At 48.9% G+C, this 20,191-nt stretch overlaps 1 protein-coding gene across 6 annotated transcripts in view; it reads right to left on the minus strand.

Moving 5' to 3' along the window:
• The window catches only part of FSTL4 (follistatin like 4), a 651,440-nt gene that overhangs the window by 31,655 nt on the left and 599,594 nt on the right, over positions 1–20,191 (minus strand). For all 6 annotated transcript variants that reach the window (XM_047859957.1, XM_047857699.1, XM_047857180.1 and 3 more), the window contains one exon: positions 9,786–9,906. In XM_047859957.1, the coding sequence (XP_047715913.1) occupies positions 9,786–9,906 (121 nt within the window). The remainder of the gene's footprint in view (positions 1–9,785; positions 9,907–20,191) is intronic.

Below are 20,191 nucleotides of genomic sequence, written 5' to 3' on the forward strand. Positions count from 1 at the left end.
AATGGAGGTTCGTCAAAAAGTTACAAGTTACCATACGATTCAGCAATTTCACTTCTGGGTATTTATCTGAACAGAACAAACACACCAATGTGAGGAGATACATGCACACTGATGTTCACTGCAGCATTATTTATAATAGCCAAGATAGGGAAGCAACATAAGTGTCCGAATGGATAAGGCAGATGAGGCATATATACAATACAACATTACTCGGCCCTAAAAAAGAATAAAATATTACCATCTGTGACATCAATGAAGGACCTGAAGGGTATTCTAAGTGAAAGGACAGAGTGAAATCTGACAGAGAAAGACACATACCATATGATTTCACTTATACCTAGAATTTAAGAAACAAAACATACCAACAAACAAATCAGAAACAGATTCACAGATACAGGAAAAACTGCTGGTTACCAGAGCAGAGACAGGTTGGGGAGTAGGCAAAATCGGTGAAGGGGATGAAGAGGTGCAAACTTCCAGTTATAAAATAAGTCGAGGGATGTAAGAGACAGCATAGGGAATACAGTCAATAATATTGTAACCACCATTCCTGGTTATTAAGTAGATTAATCATGGGGATCATTTCATAACATACCAAAATATTGAATTCCTATGATGTACTAGTGAAACTAATAGGCTATTGTATGTCAATTATACTTCAAGAAAGAAAAAGAATCTTAAAAGTACCAACACGAATTAGTCAAGAAGAGATTATTTAAAAAACTTTCAAGTGCTACTTTTCACTTATTCTAGATGAATGGGCCCTGGAGACCTTCTGCATACCAAATGGCCTACAAGTCAACAATATTGTACTGTATATTTAAAAATCCATTGAGAGGATAGATCTCAAGTTACACATTTTTACCAGAAACAAAAAACTAAAAAACAAAAACAAAGGGACACAAGGAAACTTTTGGAGGTGATGGCTATGTGTATTACCGGGATCGTGGTGACAGTACCGTGGGTACACACGTATGTGCAAGCTCATCCAACTGTATACATTCAGTACGTGTAGCTTTTTGTATATCAATTATACATCAGTAATGTGGTTGGAAAAAAGTGCTACTAACCCAGAGTCACCCTGACTAGTTTCATAGGAAGGTTCTTTCGTATGTTGAAGGAATGGATCATTCCTATAGCCTATGACAGAGAGGATGTTGCAAATTAGGTCATGAAGCTAGTATAACCTGGACACTAAAACCTGCCAAAGAGCACAAAAAGGATGACTACAGACCTAACTCACTTAGGACTAGATGAACCAAAATCCCAAGGGACATATTAGCAAATCAAGTCTAGCATGGTAATAAAAGCGCATACCATGACCAAGTATAATATGTTTCAGTGGCTAACTATCAGGAAATCTATAATTAATCACCTCCAAAATCACAGGCAGTCAAAATTTGATTCTCTTGCTAGGCACTGAAAGGGCTTTTGAAAAAAATGCAAAATCAATTTCTTGGAGGAAAAAAACCTCAATAAAATAGGAACAGAATCATACTCGCTTCCTACAATGAGGAATATCTCTATAAAAAGAAGAAACAGCACCATTCTTTTCAGATTGGTGAAATATTAAGTTGGAAAAAAAAGAAAAAATGAAAAGGCAGGAAGGCAATATCAGACTCACCATTATAGCAGGTGTGACAGTCAACTGAAGGCAAGAAATGAGAAGCACAAATATTAAAAGGATGGAGAAAAAAATGTATTTTACCTGGATATGCTCCCGATGATGAACCCAAAAGTAGTAAGGTTTAATAAGTGAATGCAATACGGGGGCCAGTACCAAAACATACATAACTAATAGCTTACTTACTGACAGCAACCAGACAGAAAATACGGTGGACCTAAGTGAAAAAAAAAATGGTAAAATCTCACTGAGGACATAAAAAAAGACTTGAGTAATTGTAGAGAGACTTTCTGGGATAGGAAGATGTACTAGGGTTAAGAAAGGAGATACCCCATATTAAACCATACCTTTAATCTAATTGCAATTCAAATCAGTTGGTGAGGTCTTGACAAAAGAATTCTAAAACTTACCCAGAAGAAAAAATGTGCAAGAACAGCTGAGTAAATTTTGAAAAACAACAGCGATGACAGGCACTTTTTCACACCAGATATTACCAAGTAGGACAAGAGCAAACGTTGCAAGGGTGGGGGGCAGGGGACTGTTGAGGGAATCCCCACCTCTGGGTCAGGCACCACATTAATGGTTTGGATTGGTTTTACAAAGCTCGGTCAATTTATTATACGCAGCCAACATTTATTAAATACCACGCAGTGGCCGGCATTAGGACAGAAGAATGAATGAAGATGGGACTGGTCCATATCCCCACAGAGCCTTCTGTCCCGGGGAAGGTGATTAAACAATGAACTCCAAATGTGATAAGCATTACAGGGTGGTGGGGGCTGGGGGAGCTTTTGGGGCACGGGGACAGGGGTCTGGGAAAACTTAAAGAACCCAGTAGGAGCCACTCTCCACCTCACAAAGGAAATACTGACCTTCCATACACCCATGGTGCCCATCCCTCAATTGATGGGAGGTTTGTCTATTGATCTGGTAAATCTAAACCAGTGGTGTGTGGACTGGCTTCTTCAGATAGATGGCCAGTGGTCAGTACCAGCCTTGAAGACAGTCCTTGGCCTCAGCCCTGACCTTTGATACCATCTGTGGACCCATGAAGTTCTGAAACTCAAGCGTGCATCTACATCCCCTGGGGGCCTTGTTAAAACTACACCGGGACCACCGCGCAGGGTCTGGTCTCGGAGGTCTGGGATGGGGCTGGAGGATTTGCTTCTACCTATCAGGTTCCAGGTGAGATCCTGAGTCAGTTCTGACTTGGAAGACGACAATTCAGGGCTGTCAACTGAAATGCATAGCAACATTCTAGAAAAAAGTGAAACGTGACTCAAAGTCAAGGATGTGGAATGAGTCATTCACTTAAAAATACATGACTGTCTACTGCGCAAAGACACCTGCACTGGCAGCGGTTGAAATACTGCTCAGATGTTCTCATGGTGAGAGGCGCCCCCTGCTGGCCATGGGTCTCTGTGAGCCACAATGATCCTGGGGCTAAGACCACGCCTCCTGTGGCCTCCAACCTCTCAGAACTCTGCATGTTCCATCTTCCAAGGCCCACCATTCCCAGTTTGGCCCCAACTATGCAAATAGAGGTGGTTAGGACACTCTTCATCCTGCCCCTTATTCAGGAGCATGTCAGTATTCACAAGAAGTCTGGGCTTCTGGGGCATCCCTCATCCCCAAAACCTTCGGTTGTATCTTCTGGAACTCATGTTCAGCCATCAGCAAAATGTCCTATATCCTCAAACTCTTGTATGAACGTCCTTTCACCTTCTTGCTCAAATGGAAACCTGGCGACTTGGCTTCTCCTGCAGCCTCTTAAGGGGACTTGGCTCTCTCTCTCACCTCTTCCTCCTCTGAAGTGGGCTGGTCCGTGGGGTAGGCATACCCCTTGGTTCTCAGCACCACTGCCAGCCTTCTTCTTCCTTCGTCCCATTCTGAGTCTTACGTCCCCAGACAGCATGCCTCCTCACCCGCTGCAGGACACATTGCTCCAGCACATCCCTCCTACTCCTGCAGCCTTCTCCCCCTTTCTAATGATTCTTCTCATCAGCCCATGAGAAGCATTTAATTTCCACCTTGGGAAAACAAACCCCAAACCTCTTTCCCCCACCTTCACTCCCTGATACTGTCCAATTTTTCTCCTTGGAAGCACCCTGCAGAGATGTCCATATTTGGGGGCTCTAATTTCTCTCCTCCACGGCCTCTTGAGCCAGTCCCATCAGATTTTCCCCACCATGCCACAGAAACGGCTCTTCTCCAACGGCCCCCACATGCCAACCCTGCCCCCAGTGTCCAGTTCTCTGTCCTCATCTGTACTATTTGGCACAGCTGACCGCACCTCCTTGGTCCCGGATGTCCCTTCACCCTCAAGCTCAGAAACCCAACCGGGTGCACAACACCTTAGCATTTATCATGTCTGCATGAGCTCCTGAACTTTCTTCCCCAAACCTGTTCCTCCAACCTTCTCTTGTCTCAGAAAATGGGCACTCCACCCTGCGGCTGCTCAGACCAAGATCCTGTGGAGGGACTGGTGACTTTCCCAGCAAGTTGACAGAGATGTCAGAGATGTCAATTTTTCAGTAAGGCTTTCACTTGCCATCCCCTCTCCCATTTCTACCTTTCATCTGACTTTCCTTATCCTATATGTTTTTCCATTCTCCTCCTGAGTATTTAGCACCCTCTGACTTGCCCCAAGAGGACAGAGATTTTGGCCTGCTCACTGCTGGGTTTCCAACCCACGGCCTGTGAATGGCCTGCAGGAGACTCGTACGTATCTGTGGGATACAGATTATGCTGACACCTGGAGGATCACGAGGGGCTGGCAGCAAAGGAGGGAGAAGCATTGTCAGCCAAGGGAACAATCAGTGCAAATTCATGGGGTGTAGCAGTTGGGGCGGGGTGGGGGCCAAGAGGTAAGGACAGTGGGTGGCAGGACCCAGGTCACCGTGAACACAGACTGCAGGCTCTCGGGGCCAGGAAGCTGCTGGCTCAGGCCTCCCCTCCTTTGTCCTACTGGACTGGCATGGAGGAGACAACAGCAGGACAGCTAGGGACCCTGTGCACAGTCCTAGGCCCCTTGGGTCTTCCTCGCTCACTGCCTTGCACAAGCTCCACTGAGAAGCTCATCGTGCCCTGACCCGACCACTTGCTAACTGGAAAAATGACAGGACAATGTTTAAGAAAAAAAAATATCATCTCATCAGTGGGGTGGGAGCTTACTCACTGCCCTCAGAACCAAACTGTCCTCCTTGTGTGTGGTGACACAGCCATCAATCCTACAGCTGGTGTGGAACAGGCCCAGGGTCTGGATGAAGCCCCTGATCACCTTGGGCAGAACATGCGAATCCTACTAGAGTCAGGGCTCTGGACCCAGCCTCCTACCAGGACAGGAGAGCCCGAGAAGCTGACTGGGCATGGAGGTGTCAAAGACCCTGGTGGCCCTGGCCCCCACTTGGATGGGGCCCAGTCAGAAAAAGTCCTGCATTTTCATTGTGAGAGACTGAGCGGGTGGTGGGGACACACAAATTCCTGCCGGCAACAAAGACCCACCTGTTTTCCGTTGGCCCTCATCTCCCCTCTTCCTTTGTATTAATTCACACACCAAAAAATCATTTGAAATTAATATATTCTGGGTAAACACATTCACTTTCTTTTAAATTTGCAAAACCCTCCAGTGAAAACATTTGAATATGTAACACAAAGGCCCGTTTTCTTTGGGAAGCATGGATCATTTCCAAGGTGAAAGGCAGCATAAACATGTCCTAAGTAAGAGGCACATTCACAAAAGTACCAAGCTGGAGTAATAAACAGATTTGGGAGATTATTATTGTGTTTTGAGAAAGAATCCTTACTTGTCTGAACCGTGGGGGAGTTCGAGTGTGTTTTTATTTTAATGGATTAATCATTTATGTCTGAAGGTCTCCCTCCTTCCTATGAAGGCAATGCAGGAGGTTTGCATGAAGTTATAAATCATGTCAGTGTTTGGGCCTCATCTCTGGGAGGACTGGTCTATGGGGAAGTCATACTAATAATTTGAGAGAGGCCAACCAGGTCAAGGCAGAGCTGTGGATGGAGAAGCCCCAGGAGGTGGTGGCCCAGCCTGTATATGGGGTCCTGCCCCTGCCATCAGGGAGTGGGGCAGCTCCAGAAAGAAGTATTTTATCCCTGGTTTGGCAAGTTTCTCTGGGCCTTGATTTTCCCCTCTGTATAATGGATTGGAGGCTCTCTGAGGGGCCATCAGCTCAGACCATCTGTGTCCAGACCATACAGTGTCCAACTGTAGTGAATTATGGCTGAGACAACCCCTAAATCTCTCCCCTACCTGTGCCACCCTGGACCGTAAACAGGCATTTTCTGAGCATTTTAGATATAGCAGATCTCATCAGGCTGATAAGGCAAGAGGTACTACTGTTATTCCCATTTTACAAGTATGTTCACTTGCCTTCTTTGTATGCCAAAAGCACTTGAACCCAGGTCTCTCTGGCTCAGAGTTCAGCTCTTGACTCTGTGACAGAGTTGTCACCCGATGGGAGCTGCACCGTGCCTAGGGTGGAAAGCCCTACCCAGCTCCTGCCCCCTGGAGTGGGATCTCTGTGCCTTTGCCCCCCAGCCACATGCGAACTCCCCAGCACCTCTGCCCATTGGCTTGGAGTCTTCTGAGCACTCAGAGAAGCAGTTAACTAGGCAGGGCCCTCTGTCCTCCCTTCTTCATCCCCCCAACCCCTTCCCTCTGGTTGAAGAGAAACTATCTGGAGGAATGGACACAGAACATCGCTCCCTGACTGTGTGTCCACACACAGCCTCCACTCAGTAAGCCAAAGACCAGCTTCCGGGCCAAGTGGGGACCGAACCAGACCTCCAGGAGCACTGCTGGGCAACAGCACCAAATCCTACCTAGGCAGCTCAGGATCTTCCGGGTTTTCAATCATGCTTGGGATGAATGACAAAAGGGAACCAATCCCAGGGATGAATTTCCTCCTGCCTTCTCTCCCGCTTCCTCAAGACACTCCTGAGCAAGGCAGCATTCCTGCTGTCGTGAGCACCAAGGGTGCCTCCTCAGCTTCCCAGGGGCTCTGCCAGGAAGCCTCTTGCACCAAGCTGCAGCCTGCAAAGCTCTCTGCGTCTGCTGCCGCTGTGAGCCTTGTACGGCACCCCAGCCTTCTTGGGACCTGAAGCAGCATCGGGAGTCTACACTGTGATGGGCCGAGCCCCAGCTGAGCTGGACAAGCGAGCCACATGGCTTGCCAACCTCAGTCCTGCTGAGGCCCGGCTGGCCCTACATTCCCTGCCATAGCTCCTTCATCACATGCTCAGGCTGCCAGCTGTTTTTGGCCAGGCCTGAGCTCAGCACGAGGGGCAGAGGGACATGAGGCAGGGTGCCTGTCCCCTGTCCTCCACAGTGTGTGGCCCACACCTGCATCCACCATCTGGATTCTTTAATAGCAAGAACATGATGCCCTGGTAAGGAGGAGTAGGGTAAGGCAGGGCAGGGCAGGTGTTAAGAGTCTGGGCTTTGGAGTCAAGATGTGCTTTGCAGTTCCTAACTGCAGGGCTGGGATCCTGAGATCACCGAATCCCTCTGAGCTCCAGTCACCTCCTCTATGAAACGGGGATGGCACACCACAGGTATTCAGCATTTGCTTTCCTAACTGTGTCTTTCACACCATTCTATTTTCAACATCTTCCCGTCTTCCCAGACAAATACAACTTTTTTCCCCCCTCTCAGTCGACACAAAGCTTAACTTCTCTAACACGCGGAAAACCTTGCTTATTTCCAGGTCAGCAGGCAGTGGACTTAGGTCTCTGGGAGGCAACTCCACCTACTTTAGCATGGTGCTTCCATAAGGGAGCTGGCTAGTGGACCCACACGACACCCCCAAGTGCTGGGAGTCAGCCCAACCCAGGAACTTCATGGGCTCCTGCAGCTAGAGGCGCGCCCCCCCCCCCCCCCCAGTGGCCTCACCTGGCTGTCATGGGGCCAAGCACAAAGGGCCAATTTAATGACAAAAAAACCCTGATCACCAAGTACAAGATCCCAGCATGCTCCTGACTACTGATCATGTTTTCGCTGGAAGAGAAGCCTTAAATCTTTCCGCAGTTAGGAAATAGATCTCAAGTGGCCTCTTTTTGTTCTCAGCGGTTGGTTTTGCTTTAAGTAGACTCCCCTGGGCCAAAAGCAGCCTCTTCGGTGGAGACTAGGTCATGGTAGGGCCGGTGGGTGTGGGTGGGAGGTGTTCAGGGAGGGACTGAACAGCTGCATAGCCTACTTCCCACCTGGAGGGAGGGGCTCATTCTCTAGCTGGAGCCGAGGGATACCTCATGGTGCTTGTGGGTTTGGGCTTTGCTCTTGGATTCAGCACTGGGCATGACTAACGGACTCAACCGCATCATGACCTCAGACTCACAAGTCTGGGGAGACGTGGGGCAGAAGGGCATGGACTTGCCCTTAGCACCATGGACGTGGCAGTTAGCATATGAAGTCATCTAAGACCACACAGTCTCTTCCAGAGGCCCAGGGCAAGTTCAGGCTCTCACCTGTGAGGCACTCAGTTTCCCTGGCAGGTGGCTCCCCTCCCCCTCCTCTGAGATTCTTTTGTAAAAAATCAAGGAGAAGAGGTTCAAGCTCTCTAAGCCCCTCGTTCTTGTGAAGTGGGGTCAGGATATAAAAGGCTAATGAATACTGCTTCATTTGCCTTGTCCAGGTTTATCCGAGGACCCGAGGGACCCGGGGTGAGCCATGTCGAGTTGTTTCACAACCAAGCGGTCACCGACATTGTACCACGCCGGGCACTCCTTGCCAGGTTTAGAGGGAAAAGCCCTCTTTCTGTTACAGAGCGCGTGCTCTGCCCTTGGAGCAGCCCCTGGTGCCAGGGAGCCCCAGACACTGCCTGCTGGCTACACTGGACAGTGGCCTCTGAACCTAGTCTGGGTTAACTCACCTAGTTGCAACTAGGAACCCCTGGGTTATTTCTGGAGAAATCCAGTGACTTCATTGTAGGCCTGGATTTAAGCCAGCAAGCACAGCTGCAAACCCCTAAAGAATTAAGTATGTCCCAGGGTAAGGGAAATACTAAGATATGGCCTAGGCATGTATGGCTATAAAAATCCTACAACATCCTGCAGGGTAAATGTAGACACCAGCTGAGCTCACCCCAGTTGTCCTTAAATGGCTTGTTACCCTGATTCCAGAGGTAAGTGAAATGGAGCCTCATTACGTAATCATTCTTAACACCTTGCTCACTTTATCTCAGAGCAGAAGCCCTGGCCACCAGCTGGCACAAAAGATCTAGGGCAGACTTGGAGTTTCCACACCGCCGTGATACTTGAACGCCCTGCTCAGTGGTCGAAGTGGAGCCCCGCTGGGCTTGGCTGGATGTATCTAACTTCTGTGGGGTGCTGACCACGGCATTGTGATGGCCTGCTTGTGTTGATGGCTGAAATGGCCAGGTTGGGGCATCCAGTGGTGTGACACAGAGGTCACTAGGTAAGTGACCTTACCTAGAGATTCATCCATAACGTGGGTTAAAATACACTGACTGGCTAAGTCCACATAACGTGTTAGCACAGGGCTCGGCCAGCTTAAGTGCTCAGAAAACACTGGCTATTTCAGTGGCTTGTGTTGTCATCGGGAGGGGCTTATTCTTCTCAGTTTCTAGGAGTCTTGGCAACATGGGGGGTCTGTGAGAAGCAATAAAAATGTCCCAAGCCTGCTCAGGTTCTTAGCTTGGTCCCAACTGAGGCTTGTTGAGCCTCTTAGGGAGGCATATGGGAAGCAGGCCTTGTTGGAAGAGGTAATGCCTCTCCACTTGACAGGTGATTTGGGTGAACACCACCTGGGAGAGGAATGTTGCGTTGTAGACAGTGTCAGCTACTCAGTGGGTCCAAGAGCACAGCAGCTGGCTGTCGCTGAGGCACCGGTACATTCTATGGGGACCCCACTAGAGCCCCGGCTGCTGAGTGTGACTTGCCTGAGTAGCTCACCCCCTTGCACTGGGATCATCTCATCAAAGAAGGCTTCGGGTGAAGCCATACGGAGAAACTAGTCGGCCGACCGCCCTTTCTCCACTGCTGCCCTTTACTTACTACAGGGACGAGATACTTGGGGCTCAGACAATCTTTAAGATAGAGTACAGGACGGGGAGGAGTGCTGTGAGCAGCATTTAGGGAACGCTTTGAAGGGACGACATGCATGGAGCCATTTACTAACCATTCACCTGCAGGACGTGGGTCTGGAAGAGCTCCTCATGGCCGGAGGCGTGGCAGGTGTAGTTGCCCATGTGGATGGTGGTCACCTTGGTGATGTAGAGGGAGTCATCCTCTCCGAAGTCCTGCACAGGGCGAGGAAGACAAGGAGGTCGGCCTTTGCACTGAGTAGGCCGGGAAGGATAGACAGGTCTCCTACTTTTCCAAGAAAACAGAAACCCTGCTGCGGTAGAGCCCCTCCCTCAAGAATGTGGTGGAGGCCTCCTGAAAACAAAGGCAGGCAACGTGGCCCAATCAACATGACTCTGGAACTTGCGCTGTGTCCAATCAGACGATATGTCACCAAATATGGGACACAAAGAAGTAGAAATTGCATAAAAGGCTACACCCCGATCACTTGAGACTCGGTTTTTTTGGTACGAACCCACTGAGCTCGTGCCGGCAGGACGAATCAAGTTGCTTCCTGGACAGACAAGCCTCGGCATCCCGTCGCTCTGTGTGAGAATCCTGCTACACTGTAGCCGAGCTGCCTGCGAGGCTGTGACGGCCCGGGCAGCAGGGACCCCGTCACTCTTACGTGTTGCTTGCCTCGACCTGATATACTCACTTAACGCCTTATTCAGCCTGTGAGGCCAGGCTTGAATACCTTCCCCACACACCCCCTCAATTTCTAATCACTGGGCTCGTTTGCCCCTCCTACTAATCCTGGGCCTGCTCGGCTGGTTTCCTGGGCTTCTCACCCACCTGCTGAGAAGCTCTGGTGGGCAGCCTTGTTTAGGGCTGGCAAGTATTTCTTACAAAACTCGACACCCCCGAAACAAATAATCCAATTAAAACGGGCAGAGGACACGAACAGACATTTCTCCAGAGAAGACATCCAGATGGCCAACAGGCACATGAAAAGATGCTCAGCATCACTTATCAGGGAAATGTGAACCAAAACTACAATGAGGTATCATCTCACACCCGTGAGGAAAGCTAAAATCAACAACCTAAAAAACAACAGGTGCTGCTGAGGGTGTGGAGGAAAAGGCGCCCTCTTGCACTGCCGATGGGAATGCAACGTGGTACAGCCACGGTGGGCAGTAGCATGGAGCTTCCTCAAAAAGTTCAAAGTACAAGTAGTTTATGATCCAGCAATCGCACGGCGAGGTATTCAGCCAAAGAATACAAGAAGACCGATTCAAAGGGATACACGCACCCTGATATTTAGAGCAGCATTATTTACAACAGCCAAGATAGGGAAACAGCTCCAGTGTTCATCACCTGATGAGTGGATAAAGCAGATGTGGTACACGCGTCTCCAGTGGGATATTATTCAGTCATAAAGAATGAAATCTTGTCATTAGCAAAACTATGGGTAGAGCTAGAGACTATATATACTAAGTGAAACAAGTCAGCGAGAGACAAATACCATATGCTTTCCCTCATATGGGGAATTTAAGAAACAAAATGAACAAGCAAAGGGAAAAAATAAGAGAGAGAGGCAAACCAACAAACAGACTCTTAACCATAGAGAACAAACGGCTGGTTACCAGTGGGGAGGTGGGCAGGGGATGGGTGAAATAGGTGATGGGGGTTAAGGAGGGCACTTGTGATGAGCACTGGTGTGATGTATGGAAGGTTGAATCGCTCTACTATACACCTGAAAGTAATATTACACTGTGCGTTAACTGGAATTAAAAAAAAGAGAAAGTTTTTCTTAAAGGGACAGATAGCAAATCTTTTCGCCCTTGTGGGCCATACTCAACTCTGCCTTGTAGCACAAAGATAATCATGACAGTACATACATTAATGAGCACCACTAAGCTCCAGTGAAATTTTATTTAAAAAAGTAGGGGGGAGGACAGATTTGGCTTGCAGGGAGACTTGGCCTACCCCTGGTTCAAATCCACCTTCCCCAAAGACTTCCAGGCAGCTTACAGAGACCTAGATAACCTGAGAAGGGGAATAGAACCCTGAGGAAAATGAGGGCAGACAAAAAACTAGGGAAGGGACATAAAAGAGAACCAGGAGGGGCTGATGCCAGGGGTTCAGTAAGAAAAAACTCAGTAAGCCCAGACTCTATGACCTCTGCAGCCACACAGCGTGGGATCCTCTAGGCCAGTGTAGAGGGGAGGATGGGCAGGAGGCGGCCTTGGCAGGTCGGAGTCCCTGAGGAGCATCCGATGGGCAAGGAGGGCCTGCCCCAGGGCCTGTCGGGTCAGATGCACTCGCTCTTGCAGGACCAGGCACCGTGTGGGCCTTGGCCAGACACCAAATACAGATACAAGTGGTACTGCCGGGTGTTTCTGGGACACCCCTCATCAGGTCTAGACTTAGCTACTCCGCATCTTTGAGGGGTGGGGCTCAGAAATGACAGGACGGAGGAGGTCCTGGCTTACTGGCGAGAACACGGGGCTGTGCAGTGATCGAAGTCCGGCACCGGGGCTCAGGAGACTCGGATTTTAGTTGAATTCTGTCACTGACCAAATGTCCCCTCATCCCTCTGGGCTCTGGTTTCTCCACCTGCGTGTGCCCTGCCCACCTCCTGGGGTGTTGGGGAGATCTGTCAAGAGAACACACGTGAATACTTCTCCCAGTGTGAGAAGTGTGACGTACGTGGGTTCTTCTTCTTTTTTTAAAGTTTATTGATTTATTTTGAGAGAGAGGGTGAGCACACATGTGGGAGGGGCAGAGAGAGAGGGAGAGAGAGAATTCCATGCAGCCTGTGCACTGTCAGCACAGAGCCCGATGCGGGGCTCGAAATCACAAACTGTGAGATCAAGACCTGAACCGAAATCAAGACTTGAATGTTTAACCGACTGAGCCACCTAGGCGCCTTCTTCATCTTATTAACAGCATATGCAAAACTCCCCTTGACCTCCTAGAGCCAACACCAAACCATCCCTCTTGCCATTCCCTGTGCCCTTTTCCATAGAAGCAATCTGGTGGCAGGAGGGAGGGAAGGCTATCAATCACCGTGGCACAAAGGGTTGTCAGAGGGCAGCCGCAGAGCAGCTCCTGGAAACGCTGACCCTCTGCCTTGCTCACCATCCAGGACGCCCCACCACAACCATCATGAGACCCATCAAGATGTTTTTTGGCTAATTAGCCCAGTGAGGGAGTGCAGGCCCAGAGAGAGGCTTGGGGTAGGGCACAGCAGGGAAGGTGGGTCATGGATGCAGGCAGCCTGCTTTCATTTTCAGGGGGGAAAAAAAAGTACACAACAGCATTCCCGATGGAGTAAAATATTGGAGAGCGCTGCTAGAGCCCAGTGAGTTTTCTCTGAAGCATTGCTCTGCTTAAAAAAGCCCCATTCCTATCACTTCCATAATAAAAATAAAACACCAGATAGCTGATTTGTCCTGTGTCATAACAGAGTCATAAAGGGTTCATACCTGAGTTGCTTATGAAAAGTTAATGGTTAGTCAGTTCTGGGGCTGACATATTTCTAGTCTAAGCTGTTTGTGTGTCAAAACCTAAGTCTGGAGGAAAATAGATTTTGCTTGGAGGCTTGGTGGCAAGATGGCATCTTGAAAAGAGGGCAGGGAAGTAGGGTGTGGTCCCAACCTCAAGAGCCCCTCAATATCTCACCTGCTTGGGTCTAGGGCAGACTCCATCCCAAAGAACAACACCAGAGCTTCTAGCAGGGGGTCTGGTGCTGGGGATCCCCTGGCACTTTCCTTCTCCTGCTTCCCTGAGCCTTTGTACTCACAGCCCTTCCTCACTGGAGGGCCCTTGAAGCCGGGCTCGGGTTGTGGTGCCCCCTTGATGAGGCTGTGTAGTCAATGGGGACGACAGGTTGCTCAGGCTGAGAAGCGCGCCAAGGCCAAGGTTTCCACAGATCAACCGCAAAGTGATGGATTGGTCATAACATCAGCTCACAGTCTTCAAGACCTAGCTCTGTGCTGGGAAGCTTCATACACATTGCCTTGTATAATCCTCAGAAATAAAACTCCCAAACTAAAAATGAAACAAGGGGCATCTGGGTGGCTCAGTCGGATAAGCATCCAACTTCGGCTCAGGTCATGATCTCGGGGTTCTTGGACTCGAGCCCTGCGTTGGGCTCTGTGCTGACAGCTCAGAGCCTGGAGCCTGCTTTGGATCCTCTGTCTCTCTCTCTCTCTCTGACCCTCCCCCATTCATGCTCTGTCTCTCTCTGTCTCAAAAATAAATATTAAATTTTTTTTTTAAATAGAGAATGAAACAAAAGCCCAGTCCCCATAGGGCGAGGAAGCAAGCTCTCCTTCACAAGGTCTGCAGACTCTGATTTTCTCTCACCACCTCCACTGCACCCAGTGGCCCAATGCACCATCTTCTCACCTGGGGGACAGCAGGGACCCCCACTTCTTCCCTTCTGCTCTGTCCTCCACACGTCAGCCAGACCCTCCCCCCTCTCTCCAAGTCACAGCCCTAGAGGGTCTGCAGGGATGGCCTGCCATCCCCACCTTCTTCCACTCCCCCCTGCTCCTTCCACACTGGCACTGTGGCCTCCTGCTCGCACTCCGGGCATCCTGCCCCCTCCTCCCTAAGGCGGTCAGTCTGGTTGGCACCCCCTCCTTGAAGTCTGCTCTAATGTTAACTGCTGAGATAGGGTTGAGAGCCCTCCCTGTAACCCTCACCCCCATCCCTCACTTGCCATTTTCTCTCCCTCTCTCTCTCTCTCTTTCTGGCACTTACTACCACTTAGCATACCATTTGTATGTCTCCCTCCGACTGGGATGTGAGCTCCCCAGGGAGGGCAGGGACTCTGGTGCTGCACGGTGCTCCCTGCTGTGCCCCCAGTGCTTGGCACGGGGCCTGGCGTCTGTTGGGCCCTCAATAGTGATTCAGCAACTGGATTGCACAAGTCGCTGAGCGAGGCTTTCCGCAGGGACTGTATTCTGGTTCTCTGGGTTTGCAAACTGGGGCACCCACCTCTTGCCTTCCCATCCACCTGAGTGTTCAGAGACATGGGGTCAAAATGAGGTGGCTGGCAGGAAGGCAGAGAACTGATCCCAAGCATGGGGGATCAGCATGGGGTGGCCTCTGATTCCCCACCCCATCTCCTTCTCCATGCTGTGTTCCTCAGGCCAGCCACAGAGGCTGGGATTGACCAAAGAGAAGGCTCTACCCAGAGCAGCAGGCAGACACGGAAAAGCCCATGCATGCCATCTCAGGCTTGGCTGATGACCTCTGGTGAGCCCCTAACGACGTCATTTAACCTCTCTGTTTTTCCTCATTTCTGCTGGTAGCAGGGGCACAACTCCTGAGCGATCACTCAGGTGCTGAGGGGTGTGCATCAGTTCTTCAAGGGCATGATGGGATGCTGGATACGTTACGGTTCTCCTTCAAGCACCTAAGTCGTTACCAGCCTGTGACTTAGGCCCTGGGGAGAAGCTGACTGGGCAATAAATAAAATAATGTCTCAGGGCTAAAACAATAGGCATCATATAATCATAGAACGAAATGCATATTGTTTTCTGGAACATGAATACTGGCTACTGAAATCAAATTTACCTCATTGGATGCAAAGAAATTACTTTAAAAATTGATTTATAACAAGCTACATAATACTAAACCTGCAATCCTTCCTCTCCTGAATGTTCTTTGAGATGTGTCTGAATGCTGCTATCAATGCTTGATTGCATCTCTGTAATTGTCTTTTTATGGATGGCTTTTTTTGTTGTTGTTCTGAAGCACAAAAATGTATTAGCAAAATCAAGGTTCCTTCCAGAAATAAACAGATGACAGATTAGACCATTCTTTGTACTGATGCACATCTGTCTTTGGGAAAGAGACAATTTTACTAAAAGGCATAGTTTTTGTCTTTTAAAAAGCTATTTTGTAAGTATCTGCCCTTAATAAAGAAAGTAATTAAATGAGACTTAAGTATTAAACAATATTTAAGCAGAGGGTAGATGGGGCAGGTTGTCATAGTGATACATGTGACTCAGGTCTAAGTAATATGAAAATGAGCCATCAGTACTGAATATTTAGCGACTAGATGTGAAACACAAGGACTCCAGGGTGATTTCAGAGTTTAGGTTAATGATACTGTCAACGCTACAAGTTAAGACTCACTTTAGAACCATTTATTCAGAGCTTTTCCGACCCTGCCTTTCTCAGTAGTGGAGTCCTTCTCAGGAGCCCTCTGCCCTGGCTCTCTTTGGGGAGGAAAGAGTCAAGGAGAGGATCTTTGTCCCATGTTGGTTCGATTTGGCCCCAGAACCACTCACCCCAGTGTCCCTCCTGCATGAACGTTTCAACACAAAGGACGCAAACACTGAACAATACGCAGCCCCTTGGTGGTGACCAGGCTTCAGACATGTCCATTACCCAGACCAAGCAAGGACCAGATGCATCACAGTGGGCACACAGAAACATCCACGTCAACACACAGTACAGATGAGCATGTGCATGTGCCCTCATGTGCCCTCCCACCCCCATGCCTCTGTAGTTGACTTGACCACCCTGACCCACACTGGGGTCTCCGTGCTGGTCACTTCCTTCCAGACCCTTATAGAACATTCTTGCCACTCTGCACGCACCTGCTCAGAGTTCTCTTAAGAAGTCCCTGCATGGGGCGCCTGGGTGGCTCAGTCGGTTGAGCGTCCGACTTCAGCTCAGGTCACGATCTCACGGTTCGTGAGTTCGAGCCCCGCGTCAGGCTCTGGGCTGGTGGCTCAGAGCCTGGAGCCTGCTTCCGATTCTGTGTCTCCCTCTCTCTCTGACCCTCCCCCATTCATGCTCTGTCTCTCTCTGTCTCAAAAATAAATAAACATTAAAAAAAAATTAAAAAAAAAAAAAAGAAGTCCCTGCAACTTAGAGCAATCCCTAAGTAGCTGCTGAACATCTAGGGTAGGGTGCAGCTGCTATGGACAGTCACGTTCAGTGTGAGCAACCCAAAGTTGGTCAGTTCTCTTGCTTATTCCCAGCTCCAGGCCAGTGAGCCACAGGGGTGAGAGGAATCACCGTGGGGAGAGCTCCTGGCTTCCCCGGGATTGCAGGGAGTACGTGGTCACTGGCTGACCTGGCTTTTATTTTCAGGATCCCCCGTGATTGTGACTGCCAAAGCAGAAGCACCTTATCTCTCCGTGTACCACCGTATTGTCCCCAACGTGTGGCTCAGCTGGTGTTTGCTGAACGAATGGAGGTGTGTTAACCACTTGTGCTGGCTCTCAGGGAGCCCTGAGGGGAAGGGTAGTCAAGAAGTAATGTTATCCAGGGGTGCCTGGGTGGCGCAGTCGGTTAAGCGTCCGACTTCAGCCAGGTCACGATCTCGCGGTCCGTGAGTTCGAGCCCCGGGTCACGATCTCGCGGTCCGTGAGTTCGAGCCCCGCGTCAGGCTCTGGGCTGATGGCTTGGAGCCTGGAGCCTGTTTCCGATTCTGTGTCTCCCTCTCTCTCTGCCCCTCCCCCGTTCATGCTCTGTCTCTCTCTGTCCCAAAAATAAATTAAAAAAAAAAATGTTGAAAAAAAGAAGTAATGTTATCCAGAGAGCGGTCTGGCTTTTGTTCGCCTAGGGGCTTTGGCCACTAGACTGCCTACCGATGTGATTTCTGATGGGGGCTCTGGCCATGCAGTACCATCTCTGTCTCCCAGGGGCTAGGAGGTAGAGGTCAGCCACGTGAGCAACACGTGGTCAAGCTCTCACAGAAGCTCTGGACACCAGGCTTGGGTGAGCTTCCCTGGCTGGCGATACCTTGTGCATGCTGTTACATGGCAACGCTGGGAAAAGGACACGTTCGTGACTGCACCGATGGACAATGGAAGCACCGCGTTTGGACCCTCCTGGATTCTGCCTCATGGGCGGTGTTGGCGGAGGGAGGCTTCTTCTCTTCGCTGATTTTTTTTTTTTCTTATAAACCCCAGAAATTCAGGAGTTCAAGACCAAGGTGTTGGCAGATTTGGTGTTTGTTGAGAGCCTGTTTCCTGGCTCTTGGAAGGTTGTTTTTTTCTTTTTTTGCTGTAACCACAGATGGTGGGAGGGGTCAGAACTCTCCCTTTTAATAAGGGCACTAATCCCATTCATGAGGGTCTACCTTCACGACCTATTCACCTCCCACAGGTCCCACCACCAAATACCATTACAGTGGGGAGTAGGTGTGAACACATGAATTTTGCTGGGATATAAACATTCAGTCTATGGTACAGACGAATGCTTCCACACAAGAAACGATGAACAGAGGATAAAGGAGTTCAAATTCTGAGAAACAGATATCAGACTTACACCCAACATAACTCCACAAATAGATTAAATACATGAAGCAACATTTTAACACGCGGTCTCTGATCTTTAAGAAAGGAAAACATGAGATGATGTCCACACTGTCTCCAGCTCTCTGTTTGAGGGCATTTTCCAAACCGTAGCACAGACAACCAGCACTCACAGAACGGCAGCAATGGAAAAAGAGGTCAGAACACAGGTCTCTTGAGATACCTAGAATTTGTGAGCTGGGGTAGCAGAGAGGATGGGGCTTTGAAGGGAATTTCTTAGGGGGGCCCTTGAATCACTGGCTGGACACTAACTTATAGATGCTCAGGGTGAGACTCTGCCAAGCCTTGCAGATCTCATATCCTGGGAGTCTGTGAGGAGTGGAGATCCCAGAAATGGCACACTGTTTAGAACAGTTGGGGTTTGGACCATCCAGAATGGAGACACCTTGCTGAACATGCCAGGTATCCCCGTGGCTGATTTTAATCTATGCTCTTCCACTGTAATAAACCATAACTGCGAGTATAATAGCTCTCAGCGAGTTCTGTGAGAACTTCTGGCAAATTATTCAGCCTGAAGGTCGTTTTGTGTACTCCCCAAACTTGTAATTGAGGTCACAGTGAGGGAGGGCTTGTGTGGATTGCTACCTCTCACTTTGCAGTCGGTTCCAAAATTCAATCAGGGGGATCCTGACCCAGTTGTGTGCATGTCGAGCATTTGGCCTGGGGGCAAACCTGAATGTCCAAGCGCACATGGGTGTCTAGGCACTTGGAACAGGAAGCTCGTGTCAGAGCCTGTGCTCTAAGTATCCAGTGTGTCCATCCCCAGAGCCCAGACGGCAGACACTTGTTGACTCCAGGACTCCAGGGTATCATGTGGATAAGTGGCAGCTTACGGGACCTTCTGGTGGGTTGCAGGCTTTGGGTCCTCACCTGATCAGCCTGGTGTGCCCGGCTGGGGCAGGAGGGGACTCTGGTGATATACCGTACTGCAGCCACGAAGTACTGAAGTTCCACACTGCCTCGAAACTGCACCTGGGAAACCTACAACCCTTCAAGGGAGATGCTCCGTCATGAATCCCCGGTCTGAGAAGGCCTTATCAGCTCCTCTGACCCGAACCACACTCAGAGCCCAGACAGCCGATCGGCATTCTTGCTGTCCTTGAAACACTCCAGGGAGTATTTGATTAAATTTCCTTCCATGGTTCATTTCAGGGACCAGGAAGGCCTGCAATCAGGAATTTTCTCCGGATACACTGTTTTAAAACCGTATACAGGCATATCTCGTTTTATTGCCCTTCACAGATGTTGTATTTCTTTACCAATTGAAGGTTTGTGGCAACTCTGTGTAGAACAAGTCAGTTAGGGCCCTTTTTTTCAATAGTACTCACTCATTTAGTATCTCTGTGTCACATGTAATTCTTCCAGTCTTTCAAACTTTTTCAATATTATATATGTTATGGTGATCCGTGATCAGGGATTGCCAGTCACTGAAAGCTCAGATGATGGTCTGCATTCTTTCAGCAATAAAGTATTTTTAAATTAAGTATATTCTTTTTTTAGACACATGTTATTGCTTACTTAATAGACTGTAGTATAGCGTAAACATAACTTTTATATGTACCGAGACCAAAAAATTCATTTGACTCATTTTACTGTAGTATCTGCTTCATTGGATATTCATGTCATTGCAGTAGTTGGAGCCAAACTCGCCGTATCTGCCTCCAAGGTATGCCTGGAGCAGAGTGTAAACTGGTACAGCTTTTTTGGAGGAAGATTTGGTGAAATCCATCAAACTGAAAACGTGCTCACCCTCAGATATAGTCATTCCACTTCCTTTACTTTTATTTCTTTATATTTTATTATTATTATTATTATTATTATTATTTTATAAAATTTATTGTCACATTGGTTTCCCTACAACACCCAGTGCTCATGCCAACAGGTGCCCTCAATGCCCATCACCCACTTTCCCCTCTCCCTCACCCCCCATCAACCCTCAGTTTGTTCTCAGTATTTAAGAGTCTCTTATGGTTTGCCTCCTTCCCTCTCTGTAACTTTTTCCCTCACCTTACTCTTGCTCATGGTCTTCTGTTAAGTTTCTCAAGATCCACATATAAGTGAAAACATGGTATCTGTCTTTCTCTGCCTGACTTATTTCACTTAGCATAATACCTCCAGTTCTATCCACGTTGCTGCAAATGGCCGGATTTCATTCTTTGTCATTGCCAAG

Source organism: Prionailurus viverrinus, chromosome A1 (genome assembly GCF_022837055.1).
Source record: "Prionailurus viverrinus isolate Anna chromosome A1, UM_Priviv_1.0, whole genome shotgun sequence".
NCBI classification, from domain to species: domain Eukaryota; kingdom Metazoa; phylum Chordata; class Mammalia; order Carnivora; family Felidae; genus Prionailurus; species Prionailurus viverrinus.